The sequence below is a fragment of the Oryzias latipes genome, chromosome 7 (assembly GCF_002234675.1).
Source record: "Oryzias latipes chromosome 7, ASM223467v1".
NCBI lineage: Eukaryota > Metazoa > Chordata > Actinopteri > Beloniformes > Adrianichthyidae > Oryzias > Oryzias latipes.
Window position 1 is genome coordinate 2486587 of NC_019865.2, and position 22866 is coordinate 2509452.

A 22866-nucleotide genomic window follows, 5' to 3' on the forward strand; every position below is an offset into this window, starting at 1 on the left:
ATTAACTCAAAGTTATCAACTCTGCAAAGGCTGACGGCCTGAATCAGGTGTGTTTGAGCAGAGTAGCATAGCAAACATGCAAAGACGGTGTAGCCTCAGGTCCAGGGTCGGGAAAAACACTGTTTAAGGATGCAGCTAGAACCTGCCCACTTTTAAGAAAAGAAACATACTGATAAATGGTTTTCCTGCTGCAAAGTTAAACAGCTTTTAGATCTCGTCTTAAAGCAGCTGAAAGGGAAAAGCGTTCTTTGAAGTGACCTTTTCTTTCCTTTTTCACTGTTTTGATGCATGACACAATTCCAGGCATTTCCCAGACTTCAGCGGCAGCTCTCCCCTCCATATGTTTTTTGTTGGCCCTTTTTTCTTTTCCGCTGCCTCAGGCTTAGTCATGCAGCGGTCGTCCTGCTGAGAAGTTTTCCTAATTATTACTGAAGCCTGAATGGGAGATTTCTCAAATCCAGCTTGAGAATGAATGATGCATGTGGTGTAAATCTGACACACAGTGGTGTTCATTGTTAACTGTACCACATGACAAAATAGATTAATGGCTGGTGGAGGGCCTGTGAGAGCCTCGGCTTGTTGTGGATTTGGAGTGTTTTGGAGCTTGTGGCTGCTTAGCCTTCAAACTGTATGGATTGGATCAGAAGTGACCGTTTTTCAGTAGTCTGGAAGATTTGCCAATGACCAAAAACCTTGACAGCAAAGCAGCTCAAAAGCCACAATCAGAATCAATTCTGTGACAGTGCATTTTTCCTGGAATATTTCTCTGTGACTTTCAGAATAAGAGCAAATGCATATGTTCTTTTAAGACTTTAATTAGGTCAAGAAGAAGCCAACAACCGGCTGTACAAAAGACATATGTCTGCAGCACCCAAAGTGCTGACCTGCAGCCTCCAAAGGGGAGAGTAATTATTTATTGATGGGTGTTTATGCAGTGTTGTGCTTCCTGGGGTTTGTGTCATCCATGTGTGCACGTGTGTTTGTGCAAACACAAGCATTCATTAATGCATATTTGTTTGCTTAATTATTCATGTGGGAGTCTTTTCTTTTGCTTTTGAACTTCTGCTGGTGTTTGTGTAGGCCTGCACAAGTGGAACCGCAGCGGTCTGATCGGGCTTTCCTTCTTCTTCCCTCCGTCAGGCTTTCCCATCATTATCTCTGCTTTTGTTTGAATATGGAGATGTATGCACAAGCAAACCTGCGCACTGCTAATATTTGTTAGGAATAAATAGGACGCAAAGCTATTAACTTGTCTCCTGCATTCCAGACGCACATGTACTGCTGCAAGCATGATATCAAGAAAGCTCAATTTCAATTTCTTAATCAAGTGTGTTTGGTCAAAATAACCATTTTTAATTAAAAAAAGAAAATCACATAAACTGTCTTATAGCCTTCACTTTATAGGAAAAACATCTCCTACAAGCTTCAAGAGTCTGTTCATTATTTTAAAATCTGAACACCGCCCGCTGTTTTATGTCCGTCTAGCTCGCTGTCGTTTGCAGAGGCATGTGACGCTTGCAGCAGACTTTCATCAGCCTTTACCCAACAGCTCAGGCTCCTCCTATGGAAAGGCTCTCTGTGGAGATCTGCACCATTACATCAGTAAGAAAAGGTTTTAGCTCAGATTACCCAAATTATTATATGCTGGGCTCAAATGAGAAGAGTGCTTTAAAGAGCACCTGGCTCGTGATCCGGAACAATTTCATTCTGGCAACCAAAAGCCAAATCCATACAACTTTTTAGCAATGTGCTGTATATATATAAAGAAAAAAAATAAACTTAAAAAAAAGCAATAATATTCAGGCTAATGCCAAAAAAGGCTAATGTCTTAAAAAAACTATGAAAAGACATACTGGGAATTATTTATATTTTTATTTATCGGATATTCTTTAAATTATATCCAAAATCACATCTGAGAAGAAGTTCTTAACATAGCTTCTCTGTGGGGAAAATGTTTGCTGATGATATCAAAAGCAGATTTTAAGACTGTCCTGAAATAGAGAAAGGTTCAAAACTCAATGGTTCTCATTCAACAGCATCATTCGTCTAACTGTCGAGCTGTCCTGGAAATCCTAATCCACAGTCGTGTTGTACCACGTTAATCTCATCTCCAAAGAAGAAATGTACAGCATTGAAAATGTCCGCCACTGCTGCGGCATCATGTTAGCTCAGCTGACGGCCGAGCCGATCTGGGGTGAAAAGACACATTAACCTATATGGCCAACTGGCACTGGCATGTTGGAGCCCTCCACTCCCACAGATCCATCTCTGTGGGATTGCTCTACTTTTTTTGTTTTGTACTCAAAGTGATGAAATCGTGGAGCAGAGAGTCATTTGAGTTTGAATCAGGGCTGAAAATAGACAGATCTCAGTGCATTTATCACATGGACATGAGACACATTAAAAAATAATATCAGTGAAATATCAGAAAGCCTGTCAAGCCTTTCGCCTTTCTAAAGTCTGGAGTATTTGTCACATGCTAAAATAAAAAGTCTTTCTCTCACACGGTTTTGAATAAAAGGTAAGAAGTAAAGTCTGATTAGTTGTAATTTTGAGTGTAAAAGAAGAAAGTGTATCTTAAATGACTGACTCCCAGTTTGCAGCTGTGATGGTGTAAATATTTATAGGGTTTTTCTTGTAGTGCTTTTTGTTCAGGCTTTGTTTTAAGGCGGTGAAAATCTGTCTAAATGTGGACCAAAGCAGAATTTATGAGGTTTCTGTTGGGAAAAAATGTCAACCAGAGCAAATAAAAAGCTGAAAGTCAGATGGAGCTGCAACACAGATCTTAATCCTTTGGCATTCCAGTTATTTGTGTGACTTTCAGAGTTGGATGCCTTCACTTTTCTCCCCATCACCTTCAGCTTTGGCATCCATTAGAGATCCTCAATGGCTGCCAGTCTGTCCCACATTACGCCATACTTCATCCAGTCCTAAACCAAAGATGCTGACACACCAGTGTATTTCCTCCACTTTAAAACTCTCAAAAATGTTAAATTCAAATACAGATTATAGCATTACTTAAAGATTATGTTTGGAACAAACACAAAATGTTGATTTTCTGATATTCTGGATCAATAAACTTTGCAACAACTTGAGAATGTCTTGATTATTTGCCTTTAATAAATGACTGTTTTATTTAATAGTTTTATATTGTTAGAGTTCAAATTTGTGCATAAATATGCTCTGTTGGATTTGTAGATGTGTTAAATCAACAAAACCATTCAGAATCCTACAGGTTAATGGTCAATAACATTTTTCAGGCAATGGATTGGTTTAAAATCAGAACATATTGTCATACGCCGGCCCGTACAAAGTTTTTATTTTATTATTTTATCTTTTGGCCTCCAGTATTCGCTTAACTTTGGAGAGTAAGGTTTGCCTTCATCCTCTACAATATTTGCAGCTTCTTTAAACTTTATTTGTTCACTAGATTATTTGTTCACCTTTAGAAAAACGGGAAACAAATTATAGATCATGTTTATTTTCTCTCTGGCCAGATACCAACTGTCCCACAGACTGGTACCGTTGTGTGTAGGGTGTAGGTACCAAAACCGTTCGGCCTGGAACTTCCGTTCGGGGTCCTTTGGGGTCCTGGGACCAATGCTGATGTCACATTATGTGATTGGCTGTAGGTTGGTCCAATGACGTGTCAGAGTGATTGATCTGGACAAATTACCATACTACCATAGAAGAAGATATTATGAAGTCTGTTGTAAACAAACAGAGCTCCGACACAGAGCGACATTGTCTTCTAAACGTGCCTTTATTATTGTTATGATTATTACTGAATGCATGTTTGCTTGTAGTTTTTAGTGCTTTATTATTGGCAGAACGGTCCCGGAAGAACAACATTTAGCCGTGCTGACAACATTTTCAGCCACGGCTGAACTTAAACTGAAAAACAAGCGGATTGTGGCAGAATATCTTTATACAAATTACAAAGAATAATGTCAGACACAATTTATGATGGAAATTAACTTTAGGTTACAAAAGGGAACGTGAAATGAAAATTTGTAGAGCCCAAGCAGATGTTGACTCTGCGTAGTTTGTCCAAGTGGGGCTACCGTAGTGTGACCTTACCTTCAGTCGAAAGGACCCCGAACGGAAGTTCCAGGCCGAACGGTTATGGGACCTACAGGGGGCCGATGGGTGACATCAGATCATCAGTTTAATTCACAACCAGGATAGTGTCTTTGAGGATGCGGGTTGAACACCATTCCTAGCTGCAATCAAAGCAACTGAGTGTTCAGGGAAGTATTTTGGTTAAAAGAAAAACTGTGGCAATAACACCCACGCGCACACACTCAAAGCCACACTAAGCATCAACATCAGCAACTGTGTGTTTTTGTTTGTGCAGGTCAAGGCTTCAAATGTTCTACTCTATTAGGCAGATGCTCTGAGTCCCTGCTGCACCGTTTTCAGAGCCACACTGATGCACACTTTGTGTCATTGGGTTGTCATGGACAAACAAGCATACTCGCACACAAACACACATACACACTCATTAACAACCAATTAGAAACAAATATTGGCTCAGTGGGGGAGCCTAAAGGGCAACCTCTGCTGTCCTCCATTTCCAACGCCAAGTCACAACAAATACCTGGATGGAGGCCAGGATGCTCTGTGTGTGTTTGTTTGTGTGTGTGAGCTGCAGTTATGATGTTGTCCATGTGTGGTTGTGTAATCACATTCCCTGTCTTTATTTAAATAATACAAAAAACCTTCAGGTTACATGATTCTTTTTCCGATAGTCCCATTCAGAGACTCATCAGCCAGCGCGCCCCAGCCCTCACCGCAGCTTCCTGCTGGTCTCATGGGGAAAAAGGCTCCAGTTGTGTCAAACAATCTCCATGGAACTGGGACACTGTGTTTACATCGGTGTTCAAGTTGTTTCTCATTCCAGAGTGGGGGTGTTGAGGAGTCTGTCGCCTCTGTGTGTGCCTTTAATACTGATAGATCTGCTTACCTTTTGCAGGACTTAAGAGTTTTTACCATTTCTGTAGATAAACCAAAGATTGGTCAGGAGAAATCTGGGTTTGATCTAAGCTGGTTGGATGTTATGACCAACTTATAAAAAAAAAAGGTATTTAAAGAACTCTTGGTCATTTTTTCTCTACGGTTATATTAATGACTCGTAAAATTTTTCATAATTTTGTAACCATTTCCAAACAAACATAATCACTATATGGAAAGAAACAGAAAATGTATTTACTCCTCTATGGATTGGTACATTACCTTCAAGCACAGGGTTCTTATTGGAGATCACACTGAAACCCTTCAATTTGCCAGGATTTGCCAGGAAACACTAAAGCCAAGAAAGATGTAGCGATACACACTGAAGTCGTATTAAATACAGCTTTTGAAGTACTTCCTGTCTTTATTCTGGCATCCATCTTTTCCTTGTTAGTTCCTCTGAACTCCCACCTGAGTCCAGAATGACCAAAAGGCAGACATTTCTCTACCTGTGCTTAATCCTCCCTTAACATCTTTAACTCGTTAAAGTTCAAATGAACTCGTCTTAATTGTAAAACCTTAGAACAAAGTGGAAAAGTGTGCCGGTGTACAACTATTCAAACAATCAGACCTCAGTAATACATATACATGTAGATCAAATTCATGGAGGACATTTTTATTTTAACGCACAGTAAACCTGAGAAATGTAACATCCACTGTGTACTTATTATGACCACAGATTTGTGCCAAAGCTCGTCAGATGATAAAACCTGAAAAGAACTGAAGGACAGAAGGAAAACGGGAATGTGACATGGACGTTTTATAGTGTATGTGCGCCTGCGTGCGCTTCAGACTTGGACGGGTGCACATCCAGCTGTAGTTGGAATGACAGCCTGTTCATCGCAGCCCTGTGTAGTTTCAAACCTCCAAATGGGCACTGATACTCTTTAGTCTTTTTTTGGTTAATGGGGGGTGGGCTCATTGGGCTGCACCAAAACTCTCCTTCTGTCTTTGTGTCTCTTTCCCTGCAGTGAGGCTCATTAGTGGCTACAGGGGTGCTGTTGACCCCAGAACCCTCAACTGTGTCTCCTTTTGTTTCCTCACCATCTCCTCCCCTTTGCCCCTCGTCTGTGTTTTACTCCGCTCTGTCCCTCGTCGGCTCATCATCATTCACCCAGCAAGAGTTTGGCAGGGCAGTGTGTGTCTGTGCGTGTGTTCATGTGTGTGTTTGTGTTCAGCCAGGGGCTGGCATGTGCACAGCAGAGGTCTTCGATAAGGACAACACAAGGGACTCTGTCCTTGTGTCACCCCCTGGAAATGGAGCAAAGATATGTGTGTGTTTGTATGATGATGCAGCGTACGCTCAACTGTAACATTAGCAGCGTGATCAGAGTTCCATCTGGACAAAGGGGCCAAACTGCACAGCTCTTAGAAAAACATTTATACTGATTTAGACCAGTGGGATGAAAGAAAAATCCAACCAAACAAATCTACCTCCAATAACACTAACAAATAATGGCGCTTCGTGGGTTAATGAAGTAGTTTTAAATTGAAAACCTTGTGTTTTAATTGATGCAAACCTGTTCCACAGTTGACCAACAAATTCCATTATGTCTAAAGATCAACGTCTTTTCACATTGGGTTCATTTCACTTAAGAAGGCCCAGTATTTACAATTCTGATAAATTTGTCGTTTTAATCAAACTTAAACTTTATTTACAAAGTCCTTTTCATACATATGTAGCAAGGAGGGTCTAAGGGCAGGGATGCTACATATGTATTCAATCTGATTAGTTTAGTTTAGCCATCACCAATTGAATTGTATGACTTCATGTTCTGTTTGATTAATGTTTATTATACAATTACCGGTATGAAGCCCATTCAGACGGCTATTGCTGTAATATTGCGATATATAAATAAACTTTACTGAATCTAATGTGACATGGGTTTTCTGTGTGTGTAACTGCAAAAGAAAGTCCATTTGTGATTTGGAGTAATTATACTGTGGAGAAGATGGCATCATCTTCTAACGTTTTTGGTATTTTTTCTGAAAGTTTTACTCAATGTATAACTTTATATCTATGTTTTGTACTTTTTACTGCAGTATTCAATTATGTTTTAATGCTTGGAATCAAAACAAAACAAATCAAACAAATGAATTCTGAATTTGACCTGATGACTCCTTAAAGACAAAAGCCTCCAATAGTTGAAAAGCTCATACTTATCAGAAAAAATGTCACAACTTTGTGTCGTTTGTGTACGTTTTTAGTATTAAGCTAACTTGATGATGAACTCTGGTGTTTTTATGAAAACCTGGCAGAAATGATATTAAGGCACACTGGAATTCCAACAAGTTTTCCACTGATGCTCACTTTTTGTCTAAATTCTCATCACTTAAAGGAAAAAATAAAATAAAAACATCCATCAGATTTGATCAGTGCTCTTTCCTGGAAAAATTATGTTACTGTGGTCGAGATGTTTAGTTTGGATCCAAACCAACATATTTATTCAGGACCATTACTTAAGGACAATTGTCTATAGAGGTAGTTGAAGAGTCGGCACGCTCCATTAAGTGTTGCCCAACAAGAGCTGCAGAGTTGAGCTTTTTTAAAAATGGGTTTTTAAAGTCCTATCAGAAGGAGTTTGTCTCTTCAATATTGCCATGAGAAAAGCAATTATGTTTTAGGAGAAGAAATCCAAACCGTGACAAATACTGAACGATATGGCAACAACTTTTTTTTTTTAATAGTTTTTAAAAGTCAAACTTGTTCCAGAGTTCTTTTTTCCAGTCTCTTTGTTCTTTGTCACTCACACGCTTGTGTCTGGGCGGCATTATTAGGTTCTCATTTCAGTCTGCTGGTGGCAGAAAAAGGCGCAACATCTCCTCAATGAGCAGCTCCAGAGGAATGATGAAAGAGGCGTGCAGTAGGGATTGTGTGTCTACAAGGCACACAACAGCTAGCAGATGTCAGGGCTGTGTGAGGCCACATTTGTCTGCAGTGAAAACACGTCGACTGAACGCTCTGCTGTGCCTCAATCTGAGCTGTTGACTCTATGGTAATGATGCAAGTCAAGCTAAACATAACAAACCATTAGCGTCCTCGGCGTGCCGACAACAGCGCCGCAGAGCCGGTGATCACACTTCTGTGTGAGCGAGCTCCACATGTACTGGGGGATGCAGATCAACTACCAAAGATGAAGCAACCAGGCACAAAGGAAATCTGACTGAACCTTATGAGCTACTTTTTATTTTCTTTCTCGTCTGACTGTACAGTTTTCCTGTCCGGCTGAAACCTCCATCATCCCCCTTTAAGCTTTAATCACAACTGCCTCCACAGGTGGACATGGGCAGTCTGTGGGTGTAAAATGGTCAAACCTGTGCGGGGCACACTGGTGACGCGCACAAAACATCAAAGTCGTCGACCGCTTGATGGATCTTTCTTTTTTCGATCCACTCAAATTCTGCTCACTATGCAAAGAGTTATAGCTGTTCATGTGAAAAGTGAGCGATCCTTGACTGTTGGAAATCAGGACATTGGACAATCAGGGTGTAGTGTCTCCGGTCTGTCCCCCCGGCCTCTGGAAGACGTGTTGAGTAGTTACTCCTGAACTTTGTTGAGGATGTTTTGTGTCATAAATGATGTCATGTTTTGTGACAATGGAGGACGGTGTTTTCTGTGGCGGTAATGTGCGTTTTCACGTGGGCACATCACCTTAAATATAAAATAAATTTGTATACATTTTTGTTTTGAACGTGCAGCAACAAGTTTTAGTTTTGAAAACTGGACTTGTTTGTTTTTTCTTCAGCTTTTTGCCAAGAACGTGATGTGGACCGGAAATAGAACTTCTGCAAAACGCTTACGTTGTATTGTGTTGCAGAGGGATGTAGGTCAGACGCAGACATGATGAAGGCGATGTAAACATTCTGATTGATTAATAAACCTTCTATTTTTTCGTCTCAGTGCAACAGAGATGCACCACAGAAAAATCTGCCTTAAGGGGTCAATTGCACTTTGCTAACACCTTGTGTGGCGAAAAGCTCACTGTACGACAACATCACCCGTACTTCATGAGTAGCCTAACAAATACTTCCCAATACGCTTATCCCACACATGACAATGCTATGTTCCATTTTCATGATGCGCTCCCCTCAAGGGAAGGCTGCTCCTTTCTATGTCCCTCCCCCGGACCCGGAAAGCCCAAAAACCTGCAGCACCCGTAAGGCTTTGCACGCAGCAGAAAAAGAAAATGATTCTTTGGTAAAGACATGGAGTATGTTGACACACAGGTCCGGTTCAGTCCAGTTCAGTGACCTTAGCGTAAGCAAATTCTGTTTTAGGCATCATTCAAACGTTTGCAGCCCTGAATCATCCTATACAACGCTTTTAAAGAAGAGGAGGAGACCACGGCCTGACAAAGCTGCAAGCATGAGAAAGTAGAAAAAGGAAGAGTAACCCCCAGGGGCCAGCATGATTTCCCACCGGCTTGTCCCTGTGAACTTTCAAAGAGAGATGTGGGAGGAGTATTTGAGGGGGGAAAAAAGTGATGGGAAAGAAAGAAACAAAAGTAAAAACAGGTGGAGTGAAGGATCTTATCAGATGGAAAGAACCAAACGGCAGAAATCCACTCTTCCTCCCTTTTGATTTTATTCCTCTTCGTATCCGCCTCAATCATTTCAGCATCACCTCCCCTGCTCTTGTTCTTCTCTTGTGTCCCTGTTTCCTCCTCTCAAATTACTCACAAAATTCCTCCCAAATTGGGAACTTGTTTATGTAAATCACCCAAGCGCCCCCCCTCCTTCTCCGCCTTGGTTACTGCAGTCAGACTTCGCCGTGTTGCTGGCTGCCTTTGAAAGTCTGGTAGGAGGCAGACGATGTCGGCCACAGGCACTTTCTCCACCTTTTTTCAGCCTCACTTACCCGCACACTGCCACACACACTCCCTGACAGCTTTGCTGTTTTGAAGGGGTGTGGTGATTGATTAGTCTCTATGGAGACGATACGTCTTGTAATGAACAAGAGAAAGCTGGCATGTTAATTTCTTTAGTGTGGGAGGCTTAATCAGGCTTGTGTGTATATTTGTGTGTGTGTGTGCTGTATTGTTTCACAAGCTTGTGTTGCTGTAAAAGGTTTTAAACATTTTTTTCTTCAGATTTCTTGCTGTGTGTTTACAATCCCAGCAGAAAGGGAAGGACTTCTCTGTCCATTCATGCTAAAAATTGGGTTGAAAGTCTTTGCTTCAATCATGGCGTGCAGATCTTTTTTTCTGCAGTTCGAGTCACCTCTTTTTCTTTTGCCTAAAAATTTATTTTTTGTTTTTGAAGTCACAGTTTCTTAAAGGCATGAAAGTGTAATGTCTTATCCAATATTTCATTGTGTTCTTGTTTTATCCTGTCGGGGAACTACAGATGTAAATTACCATCATTGCTATAATCCATTTACTAGGGATGCAACTTTTCCCACAATTTGTTTCGAATCTCAATTTTTGGGTCAGAGTTGTGTTTCAGTTCTCTTACAATTTGTGTATTACAAAACAACAACAAAAAGCTATGCATTCAGATAAATCATTTTTGTAATTAGCTAATAATCCATTTACGTTGAAAAAAAACTTTCAGCTGGTTTATACAAAGCCTGGTGCGGCTGTTAAGAAAACTATGAATAATAAATCCTACCTATATTTAGCACAACATGTATAAAAATATGCAAACTTCAGGATGTAACGATTGACTTTCCCTATGATTCGGTTCAGTGGTGTAACATACGGTTCGGTTTTGTGAGGTTCATTAATATGCATTGTCCTTATCAAATATATCGTATCTAAATTAAAGAATTGTAAATGTTTCAAATATCCCATACAAATTCACAAACAGGTGTTGGGTTGGAGATTGCAATCTTTCCAAATTTACTTTCCACATTATCACAAAATTTAAATGTGACATTTGCAGCCTTAAAGTCCTTAATTTGGTATGCGTGTGTTATCGGAACGTCATGCCAGATTCAGAGATGTCCACATTTTCATAATCTCTTTTTTCAGTAGTAAACTTTTCTGATTATGTATTTTTTATTGCAACATTTTGGCTTGAGTTTGAAATTTTACCTGTATGATTGCCGTTTGAATACTTTCTCACTAGTGATGGCCAGATGAAGCTTCGTGAAGCATTGAAGCCTTTCATCCAGTTGGTTCACTTCAGTGCAATGCTTCCTGAAGCTTCATTTACTTCACCTCTACTGGATGCAATTCGAAGTCTGAGTTTGGAAAGTCTGCAAATAAAACTGTCAGCAAATAAAAAGAAGTATGAAAACATGTAGTATACAATATATATGGCCATATACTGTGTATATGTATGTATATATCATATACACGTATATATATATCAAATAAGAAATAGATCATACCTTTTCATAGTTTCTTGTAAATGTATACAACCTAACCAGTTACCTGTAACATATATATTTTTAAACTTAAGGCCCACCTAAAACCTTTTGGTCATTTTAAAAACATAAACATTCCACCTTGTAATCCGGCGTACCTTGTGTATGAATCATGGTTGTCCTTGAACAGGTTTTCCGGCAAAACAAATCCATTCAACTGTTTTGATGTGACTTTGATCAACTATGAAGCTGCACTACTTCATGGATCTTCGTTGCATTACCTTTGCCGTATTCATGAGCCGTACAGATTGCAATGTACTATGCTTTAGTTTGACTGGAGAATCCCTTATACGGGCATTGTGGAAACGCCCCTTCGGCACACCTCAAAGCCTCCATTTGGAATGTGGCATGTTTACTTTTTTGGCTTCAAACTTAGAGGTCCAACTTGAAGTCATCCATTCATCTATTTTCTTAACCCGCTGTATGTCTTTTGGTCTTGGGGCTGCCATGACCTAAACCAGCTACTATTGGCCGAAATAAATGCATCTATAACTCTATAAATGGATTGGTCGACTAAATCTTAGTGCATAACGGTGACAAGATAAATATCATTTATATTTGGTGAAAGATGGATGCATATGACAGATTAATTCTAGGTGTGTAAATGCTGGGGTGGGCCTCTGTGTGTACGTGGTGACGCAGATGCTGCAGATTATCCCTGTCACAGCTATCATGGGAACCTCCTGATGCTCTGATGACATGCCCATCACATTCTCTCCTACACATGTGCATTATGTCAGGTGTGACTTATCAGCACAGCTATGCGGAAATACCAGACACTTTGATTAGAATATAATAATTTGGTACGTAATTTACTTCCTGCCATTCCTGGTGTTGCGCCTGTTCCTCCACCTCTTCTCTTAGTTCTTTAGCTCCAGTTAATTGATCAGTTTGAACTTTTGGTTGGAAGCTAAATTAACAAAACGTTTTCATTTGATGCCACAATCTTTACTACTAAAACCAAGATGACTCCAAATTGTTCAGTTTATATTCTTTAATGAGAAAAAACACATCCAGTGTGTTCCTGCTGTCAAGTACTTAACCTTAACTCTAATATGTGAAAACTGAAGCCAATCTGTTTTCCATTGTGTACATATTTACAGACTGCAGTTTTTTTTAGCGTTTTACCAAAGAGCTAAAACCAGAAGGATCGCTCACTCCATGTGTTCAATTAACTCAAGTAAAGGTTTCAATATGGCCGCCAAAATGGGACCAATTATCAACAAAGATATGTGGCAAGAAAACAGGATTATGTTAAGATGTTCCTTAAAATTCAACACTTTTTGGTCAAATCATTTCAGCTACACGAAACAAACACATCAAAAGCAGAAAAGAGAGTGGACGGTCAGCAGGAAGCTAAACTTACAAAGGATGTTTGTCGGACAGATGATTGCCAATACGCATTTGAACGTTAAAATATGATAATTATGCCAGTGTAGAGCAGCACACGTCGACTTGATCAAACATATTTCTAATTACATATTACTACTGTTTCTGACAAACATTTTTTCCTCTGGTTTTAGTTTTTTCTTGTTCTGATTGAAACATTTGGGCTGATTTTGGACAGCTGTTACAATAGGAGGCTATAAATTTTTAGACACATGAGGTGTATATTTGTATAAACCCCTTGTGGCAAAACTTTACTCATATTTTTATATTTGCATAAATGTTATTTTTGAAGAAGAAAAAGAGAGTGTGAAAGAGTATAAGAGATAAGGGTATAAAAAAAGAAAACAAAAAGGTGCTCAAGAAGTTAGAGAATTAAAAAATGTAAATAAATATTTTGGGGGTGTAGAGTTACAAAAAGAGGCAACAAATTGCTTATGGTTTATCTTTATTACTGTCAGACTTATGTTTATCAAAAGCGTCCATAGACACTTAAAAAATACCTGTTGGCTCCAAAAACCTTCACATTGTAGAGTTTAACACTAACGAGATGTTTCGACATTGTCAAATAATCCCATGTTTACCTGACCAGTGCCCTCTCTATATTTTTAACTCCATGTTTTGTACCTGTCTTTATTTCTATCTTCCACTTGTCCAGTTTCCTCAAATTCTATAGCACAGCAGGTAGAAATATGCCAAGATTTGGGCTCATCGCTTTTGGGGAATCAGCTTGTTGGGGCAGAAATGCTATTATGTGCCTGTCAAAGTGTGTTATCTCCAAGCAATGAGAACAAATTGCATTTTTGCGACAAGCTGCTTGTACCAAAAATGCCTGAAGATGCACTATAAAAGTGGTTCCTTGCCAAGTTGATGCTATTTATTTGTAGTCATGCCAATGTAGTTCTTGAGAAAGGTGCATTTTTTACGCTGTGAAAGGTTACAGGTCAGTCTAAACTGAATTAACACAAGAAAATCACGGTCCTCTTTAGTTATTATGTTATAGATTGGAAACTGGTGAAAAGGCAGCCTAAAGAATTGCTCTTTAAGACTCAGTCCTGCTTATGTGAATGATAAAAGTTTCTATATATTTCTATAGAAACACAAAGTGGTTTCAAAATTGTTAAATATTTGCACATCTAGGAAAAGGTAGGAGCTTAGAGTTAATTGATTTTTATGTATAATTTTCTACTTTAATTCCTTTCCACAGCCGCTGCAGATAGACGATGACTTTTGCGGCCAAGACTTCAACCAGCCCCTGGGGGGCACGTCCGCCATTGAGGGCATCCCGCTTTACGTGGACAAAGACGACGGCATGACCTCTATTGCTGCCTATGACTATCGAGGGAACACGGTGGCTTTCACGGGCACTCGCAGTGGACGCGTCAAGAAGGTAGGCAAAAATATAAATAAAATAAAGAAGGTAGGCAGCTTGAGGCCTGGAGACAGGCAGAAAAAGTGGAGGAGGCAGAAACATACTTAAGCTCTGAAATGTTTTTCTCTCTTTTTACGCGTGCACTTTTAATTTTCAAACAGTTTTGGGTTGTAAATTTGGATGTCATGATTAAATGCAGTTGGAGTTTTGAGTTATCAAAAGTTTGGGCTGTGGTTTGATGGTGTTTGCATTCCATGTTCCCGTTCTTTTTGTGAAGGTTTCTCCTCTGAAGTATTTTAGAATTCCTGATGACACTTGTCTGATGGCAGTTTGGCAGATGTTTTTTTTGTTTTTTTCTTCTTCTACAGATTGTTTTTTTTTTTTTTTCTTTAGCGACATGTATTGCAGTCGTAGTATTTCTTTTTTTCTTTGCATTTTCATCAGTTTGTTCTAGATCTAATGAGCGTTTGAGCGGCTGCAGGTTGGCTTTCTTTATGTGGGTCCTGAGTGCCGCAGCAATTTTATAATTTTTTTTGTGGTCGCTGGTTCTCAGAACTTTCTCCTCATCTTCATCACATACACACAGCATGCATCCCTTTTGTGCGTTTACAACGTGTGGGTTCCTTGAGCTCCCCTGTTGAGATGGCCGCATGCTGTGTGCGTGGCAATCTTCCACTTTGAGCCCTGGAGAAGCTGCTTTTTGTCCTCCACAGCGTCCCGGCATCAGCGTCTGAGTCTGCATCGTACTCCCATTGATTTCATTTCCATCCCAACGTTTTCATGCTGGTTCGTTCCTGCAGTTTGTGCTGAAATGCTGCTGAAACTGAAGGTTTGTGTGGGTTTTGATGAGTTGCAGACCCATACATGCTCCTTACACAGCTTCCTGTCACGAGTTTTGCCAAGTCGGCTGAAACCCAGTCTGCCAGTCCTTGCGGCTGACCCCTGGACTGTGTCTGCGGCTCTGAGCACATTCGGATAATTTGTGTGTCTGCAGAGGGCGTGGGGTCAGCAGATCCAGGATGATATCCCGCAGATCGGAATCCCATTTTTCCTTCCTTCCTGCGCTTTGGAGTGGAGGGGAGGAAGGTGATTATGGAGAGGGGGAGAAATCAATGGTGTCTCAAAACGCACCTGCTAATGTGAAAATAGAGGTTCTGATCATTCAAGCTTCTCGCACTTAAAAGTTTGACTTGAATGTGTCAAAAAAGAAGAAAAAAAAACAGTTTGAGTTGGTCGGAAGACTCTGAACCTGATTTAGAGGAACTTTGAGAGCCAGAAAGTAATGGAAGCGGTTTATCGGTCGTTAGGATTCCTATAATGTTGCAAAGTGTGGTGTTTGCCTGCGCGGACACGTCTCCCCTTCTAGACTCTCTGTATTGATTGATCTGTGAATATCTAATCACTGATGTGGATGTTGGATGCTGCCGGATACGCTGGTGGGTTTTTCTGCGTGTGACACATGAGGACAGGGCTCTGCTGCTGCTGCGTGTTTCTGTAAATCTGTGCTGCTTCCAGTCTGCAGGAAAAACTCACATCATCACCAAGTTTGCACAAAATTCAGTGAAACGTTTCCTTCATTTTTTCTTCGTTGGTTCTTTAATTGACTGAAAAAACAAGTTTACCCCCAAAAAACAAGCTTTTGATTAGATTTTTTGAGTGATTGGTTTTGTCTAAATGTCAGAGCAGATGTGTAAAAATATTATTCTCACTCTTGTCCTATGATATGAAATGGACTTAGTCATCATGGTTTTATTTATTATGAAGGACAAAAAACGGTTTTGACTGTGAAAAATGAGCTGCCTGTCAGCATAGGAGTGAATGAGACTACTGTCAGGGAGAGCTTCTCATTTCAGTTGTTCATCTAATCTTTGAGTTTTTCTCCAATTTACACTCATTTGTGTTAGATGAAAAATCTGTTAAACAACGTTGTGAAACATCACCTGCCAGATTCAGGTGCAAACTTTGACTCTAAATCAAAAAAAGTTAGTTTTCTAACAATTTTAGAGCAAAACTGCAATTCCAGAAACGACTCGGGCCTATTGATATTTCTACATATCGTTTTCAGCTTCCATTGAGTCTGTGTGGTGTTAAGGCAGAACGCTCAGACAAAGATGAACCTCAGCTTAACCCTCCGTTGCTTTTGAACTTATTTGACCATTTGCCAATCACAAATGTTCAGTCACATAGAAATGACATAGATACCCTAATATTCTCGTTTTCATCAAAACATTGACATGGGTAAAAAAAAATGAAATTCTTGGTTTAAAATAAACAAGAGTTATTACAAATAAATGTGTTGCTTTGCCTGGTTTTTGTCATATTTTTTCACATTGTGTTAACTTTGCATGGACAGTAGCCACAGCATGGACATTCCCTGTTTGTGCCGCTGCAATCGGGCAAAAGGTACCGATTTTAAAAACAAGTAGACTGAGACGCAGCTTCTTTCCCAGATCTGTAGTCTCCATCACCCCCCCCCCCAGCTTTCCATCTCCCACCGACTTAAATCCATCACAGACACCCCTCAGTACAACACACAACTATATGTGCAATAAAGCTGTTTAATTTATCATGACATTTTTATTTAAAGCTTCCTAACTATTTTTTTACGCATTTTTTTATATATTTTTATATTTTTTATTTAGTCTTGATGTTTACTTCTTTTTGACAGAGTGCCAACAGAATTTCGCTGTAGAAATACACTGACAATAAAAAATCTTTGTCTTTGCTTTGTTTTTGGATTTATACATTTTTCAATTCAATTCAATTTTATTTGTATGACCCAAATTCACAACAACAGTCATCTCAATGGGCTTCGTACCGGCAATTGTAGAGTAAACATACAATCAAAAAGGATCATAAATGCATGGAATTCAATAGGATAACACTAAACTTTAACTAAACAGACTAATGTATGGGTTAGGGTTAGGGTTAGACCCTTCATCGCGGTAAGAAAAAACTCCCCAAAAAAAACTGATTCCGGAATTTTTTTTTTTATTTATATATAAAAAAATAAATATTTCTATATTTATTTATTTTATATACAACATAAAAACAGTTTGATCTTAATTTTGGGGATTTGTGTATTGAAAAACGACTCAATTTACTTCTCAGACTTGAGTTTTTTATATCGTTTCAGGTTCATTGTGAAATTCTTGTGTAGTTTAATAAAACATATTTATAAAAAAAGAAGCTGGAGTTGTGCTGACAGAGATAGATATCAGGCATCACCTGAATAGAGTTTCAGAGATAAACCACTCAGTAAAAAACACTCAGAAAGGCACCGGTCTACTAAGTAAAGGTTCAACCTCCCAAAGAGTTGAAGAACATTAAAACATTTCAGACTTTTTTTTTAAGTTTACTTGCTGGAAACCTGAAGAGCAAATGCAGCTTTAAAAATGTCTTTACCTGAAGTGATATATTTCATTTATTTGTTTTTTGTACTTTTGGGTTGAGTAACAAACAATCTTCAGTTTGTTCGGCATTTGGGTATGAGGATGTTCACAGCTTCACCATCTCTCTGCTCAGTTTTCTCTAAAGGCAAAGTCTCTATAAACATAAAAAAGAGGTTATCTGTGCTTTCCAGGGAACGCAGCGGCCTGTAAAAACATATTTTTGATTTGTAACCTTTGGGAGAAAATGCAGACAAACTGAAAGCAGCTGTAGGGGATGTTTAGTTTAAGTAAAAAATCATGTACTTCTCTGAACCCCCTTGAGTTTCCTGGTAAGGTCAAATTCGGTTGATTGTTGAGCAGTTTTGTCCTTCCTGCTTTGTGTGGCCGATACACTTTCACCTGCACTCGTGTGTGATTCGCGGTTCATGTCCTTGGATGTAATGCTGCTCACCAAAGCCAACTTCAGCTGCATCAAACAAGCTCGTCTTTGCACAACCGACACAATGACTCGTATATTAGGAGGTTTTTTGTCATGCACTTCCTCACAAATGGGAGTCTAAGCAACATGAAAGCCCCGAGACGACGGGGGTCCCGGATCTGATTCTCTTTGAGCGGCTGGAGGTAGAATATGCAGCAGATTGTTTGTAGTGTGCAGGATTCAGACGATTCACACAGAAAGATGACAGAGCCAGCTCCTTGGCTCAGAACTTCAAAGTCAGACATGATTGCATATTTCCCTCAGATGCCACGCTGCTGTGTGTCTGTTGCTGCTTCACAAGGTGTGGGTGAGATGTTTAGTTCATGTTTGCATAAACATCAACTTCCCTCCTCTCTGATTGACAGAGAGTCCTCCCAACACCCCCCTCTGATCTCAGTAAAACCTGGAAATCCATCATTTCCTCTGTTTTATTTCCTCTTTTGTCTACCTGGGAGAACAGGTTGCTCCTGCTGCATCAGGTGAGATGAAAAGAGGCTCTCGACAGCCTTAAGTATTTCCATACACAACAAAAAAGAGATGAGCAAAGGAGGTGATTGGGGAGGGGGGGATCTCCTCTCTGTGGGGTACAGGTGTGTGGGGGCCATACGTGAAAAAGGGGACGGCTTTGTTTCATCATTTACTGCCAGCAGCAAATCCAATCACTTTTTCTTCGCTGAGTGACAGCACTGATTGGAGAACAGCTCTGCTGAGGTAACCGTGCCGGCCCCTTGATTGGCACAACATCGACTCTTGACACATAGAGACAAGTGAGAGGTTGAGACTTCAGGCTATCTGAAAACAGCTGAGGAGGATTACACCTGTCCTCCTCCGTTCATCCCACAAACCCCCCAATTATGATATGGATAATCCAGGACGCTTGTTAGCAAGATGCTGCATGAGCTCTCCTTTACATCAGGGTGACAGACGGCTGCACTGTTCTTTCCACAATCATACAGCATCCATACTATCTTTTTTTTGTTGCATTTTTTCTCCTATTATTGTAGCTAAGTTATCACACCTAAATGTTTAAATCCTCAATTATATATAAGGAGAATAAATCCACTGGAAATTCAAAGCTAAGTTTCTATTAACGTAAAAAGGTATTTTACCAGAACTATGTACTAGACCTTATTTGAAACTTATTTAGCAAAAAAATAGAAAATACTCCCTGCTCTCCCTGCTCTTAGCAATGTGGAGGGGCCGGGCTTACTCTGTGCCGGCGGTCCCGTTCACAACTCGGACTCTTGGCGGTCTGCAGAAACTATGTTCTAGAAAACGACACAGGACCTTTGATTTTGGCTAAAGATAGTGCAATCATAATTATTAGAGCACTAAAAAAGGCTTTTGAAAATAGATCTAAAGATGATTGAAGTGGGTCTGGAGAGGCTTTCTGCGTTCATTTCAGGCCATACTGCCCGCATTGAGCAGCTGTTGGAGCTGCTTCATTTTTTGAGGCATTTTTTTGCTGCCTTGGCCCCTAAAGCGCCGTGTCGCCTCAACAAGGTTTGTTTTAGAAGCTGAAAAAAAGGTCAGAACCTGTAAAATGCGTCTTTTTCTTTTTTTTTTTTTTGTCTTGTCATTGCCAGACTCACTTGATATCAAAGTTGCAGGCTCATCATCTCTGGGTTAAGCTCCAGTCCTAAAGCTCATGTGTGAACTACGTCCCTGAGCAGCACACCATGCAGGATGTTCTCCACTCTCCACATACCAGAACCTACAAAAAGAAAAGTTCCTTTGATTCCTCCCAAAAGGCGGAAATGTCTGCAGACGTAACGGTTCTGCAAGCTTGGGAGCGAAACTCGCTGTCAGAATGATTAAGGCTAATCAGGGAACATGGGATGGGAGGTAATTTAGCATATGAATGCTAATTATCACTAGCATTTAGACTGGCAGGCGATGATTGAAGCGGCGCATTGGCTGCTTGGGCCAGTTGGATCGCGAAAACACCAGTCTGGTGAAGATGATTAACAATCTGTATGTAGACTTTCACTGCTTGTGTGTAAATGAGTGCAGAGTCTAGTTTCTTTCCCTCCAATGCAAACTCCTAATGAGCAGATGAGCTCAACACCTGAACACTGTGATTCCATCTTTATTCCATTAGGAAGAAGTTAGTGAAATATTGTCCCATTAGTTTCTCGTAATGCACAGCAGGCTTTTCCAAAAGCTCCTCATGCACGTGTGTGTAAGGCGATATTATCCAGGCTATTCTAGTCAGAGTCCCACAAGACAACACGCATCATTATAACCTTCATCTTCACACATGTGTGGAGCTCCTGCTAAAAGTAAGATGTCTTAGGTAGCAGCTTTTTCCGTCTATGTGAATGTCTGGAAGTGTCACTGTCTACAAATGGATGATGTGTGTGGAGTGGATGTGAGAGCCTATCAAGTGAAGGCTAGTGTGTAAATCCTGCAGAGGTATTATTGCTGCAGTGGGCTATTGTTGAGTGAATTATCGTCCTGTTCTCCTTGTCTTCTGGTTTATCCATAGGAAGCCTTCCTTCCCCAGAGCTCTTCCTCACTTATGTGTCACCTTCAGCCCCCCCCTTCTCTGCTGAGGATGCTCGCCTCCAAATCTGCTTCCCGGGAGACTTTTCTCCATTTCTGTGTGTCAAACTGTCCTCTCCTCTACTCATTCAGTCTCCTTTGCCTTCCAACAAACAGGAAGCCAATTTTAGGAAGTCACTTACACTTATGAACGGGATTCAGGTATGAAACACAGAACATGGTTCGATGCGGCCAAACCCTCTCCATTGAAATCAACCGCTAATTCACCCCAAACACTGGACTTCTTAGAAGATCAGCTATTACTTTAAGATTTACTGACAAAACTATTAACAGACCTTTTTATGAAAAAAAATAGGGTTGAGATGGAATCATTGTCAAGTGTGATGACGTACGAGTTTGTTCTGGAGAGTTCTTCTGTTCAATTGAGATTCCTCGTTCCGGCAGAGCAGCTCAGTGACCTAGGGGTAGAGTGGCCTCCCTGCTTAATTCTGGTCATTGAGTGTGGGCCTCCACAGTTCTTGAGAGTTGGGTGCAATGTGGACCATAAAATGTGGGTGTGTCACAACTGGAGGCACATTACTCTTTAGCATTTTTTGAGGGGGGTTGGGCTAAACCACTTTTCCTCCATTAAATGGGAAACTCATTGTTTCTGTTATGTACTAATTGTTGCCTTAGCTGTGTTTGCTGTTGTGGCAAATTCTGTGATGACAAGTGCTCAGCTTCCTCTGCATCTTCCTCATCTGCATCACCATATTGGAAGATCTGTTTTAATGCTTTAGACGAGAGTTGTAAGACACCAGTCCTCGAGGGCCAATGTTAAAAATGTTTTCCAACCAACCTGCCAATGAAGCTCAGCACACCTGATCCAGGTAACCAGCGACAGATAGGGAAGGATTTCTGGAAAACCAGCAGGAGGCCGGCCCTCAAGGCCTGGAGTTTGTCACCACTGCTTTAGACCAACATGAAACATGAATGTTTGCATCTCCCTTACATCTACTGGAAATGGGTCTTTTGTTTGTTATGCTCCTAATCTGACAGATACAATACTGCTATGTGAAAATAATTAGGAAAGATTCCTTTATTTTCTAAGAAGATCTTACACAAAGCACAGTAGTCAGACGAACTTACCAATGGTTTAAAGTCCTGCTCCGATCATCATTTGATCTATTTTCAAAGTGTTCCCAGTGGTCTTTTAACTACCATGATGCAGTTTTTTTGTCAAGATTAAAAAACAAACAACCTGTTTGCGTTTTCTTGGAGGTAGTTTCTGCAGAGTGGCAGGAGTTCAACAGAAATTGACCTCTGAGATGTCGGCGCGGGGTAAACCTGCCCCTGCTCCCTGGAGTCCTTCTGCTTACACTCTCTGCCTCTAGCTTACAGCCCCTCAAACCCTCAACCCAACATTACCACCACAGCATAAATGGTGAGTGAAATTGGAGCTGTCCATCCGTGGCTTGATAGTCGGCTGTTTGTAGCACCTACCACACAACTAAAAACCTTTTCAAATGTCATTTTTTATGTGCTCCTGATTCACAACAATTTATATAAAGAAATACCCAGGAACACAATTTCCTTTGCTACAAGAACATAGTAAAAACATCGAAAAAACAATTTTCATTGGAGTGGATCATTAACCCTTTAATATCGGAGCTTTAGCTCCAGTGTTGACATGCTTTCAGGTACCATAACCCTTCATAACCTTTTGTGCGATTGACGTAATTCCAATGGATTGTCAAGCACAGAAAAGCAGGCTGCAACACTTTATGTGTTAGTAAAGTGTTGCATATCAGGGCAAAGCCAATCTGAAAAGCCCCCTTTCTCAGCACCAGAATCAGCGGATTTGATCGCACAAATGGCCGAAGGGCTATGGTTTGTCAAAGAGCGTGTGGTGCTTAGGTGTCGCCGCCGACCTCTCCAATGTTGAAGAGCTGGATTGGTTCACATGAATGGAAGGAGTGGCTTAAAGGCTTTCCAGCTCCAACTCACATTTTACTCTTTTTATTCATTCCTTTGACAGGATTTCTGCATATTTTTTTCCTCCAAAACAATTCTGAGGAAAGGAAAAAGAAACATGCACTGATGACTGCTATACTTTCTCATTAATGTTCACTTATCTTTAGAGTGTTGCTGGTACTTGCTTTCATACACGAACAGCAGGATCTAACCGTGATGAAAGCTTCTCCTCGCCTTCAGCGTGATTCAGATGTGCTGCAGTGTTTCTTTGTCTCGTGATCTGACGCAGGATCTCAGTGACCTCTGGGACCAAGGCTGATGTGATGCTCACTGCATCTCTCATCAGACACAGCCATTGCTAATGCGCCTTTGTGGTTGTGGGTTCAATTCTCAAGGG

General features: G+C 40.4%; 1 protein-coding gene across 2 annotated transcripts in view; it reads left to right on the top strand.

Annotated features, from left to right (window-relative positions):
- Positions 1-22866, top strand: part of LOC101175236 (plexin-A1) — a 260037-nt gene that overhangs the window by 39055 nt on the left and 198116 nt on the right. For both annotated transcript variants that reach the window (XM_020704419.2, XM_020704420.2), the window contains exon 3: positions 13977-14159. In XM_020704419.2, coding sequence (XP_020560078.1) covers positions 13977-14159 — 183 coding nt within the window. The remainder of the gene's footprint in view (positions 1-13976; positions 14160-22866) is intronic.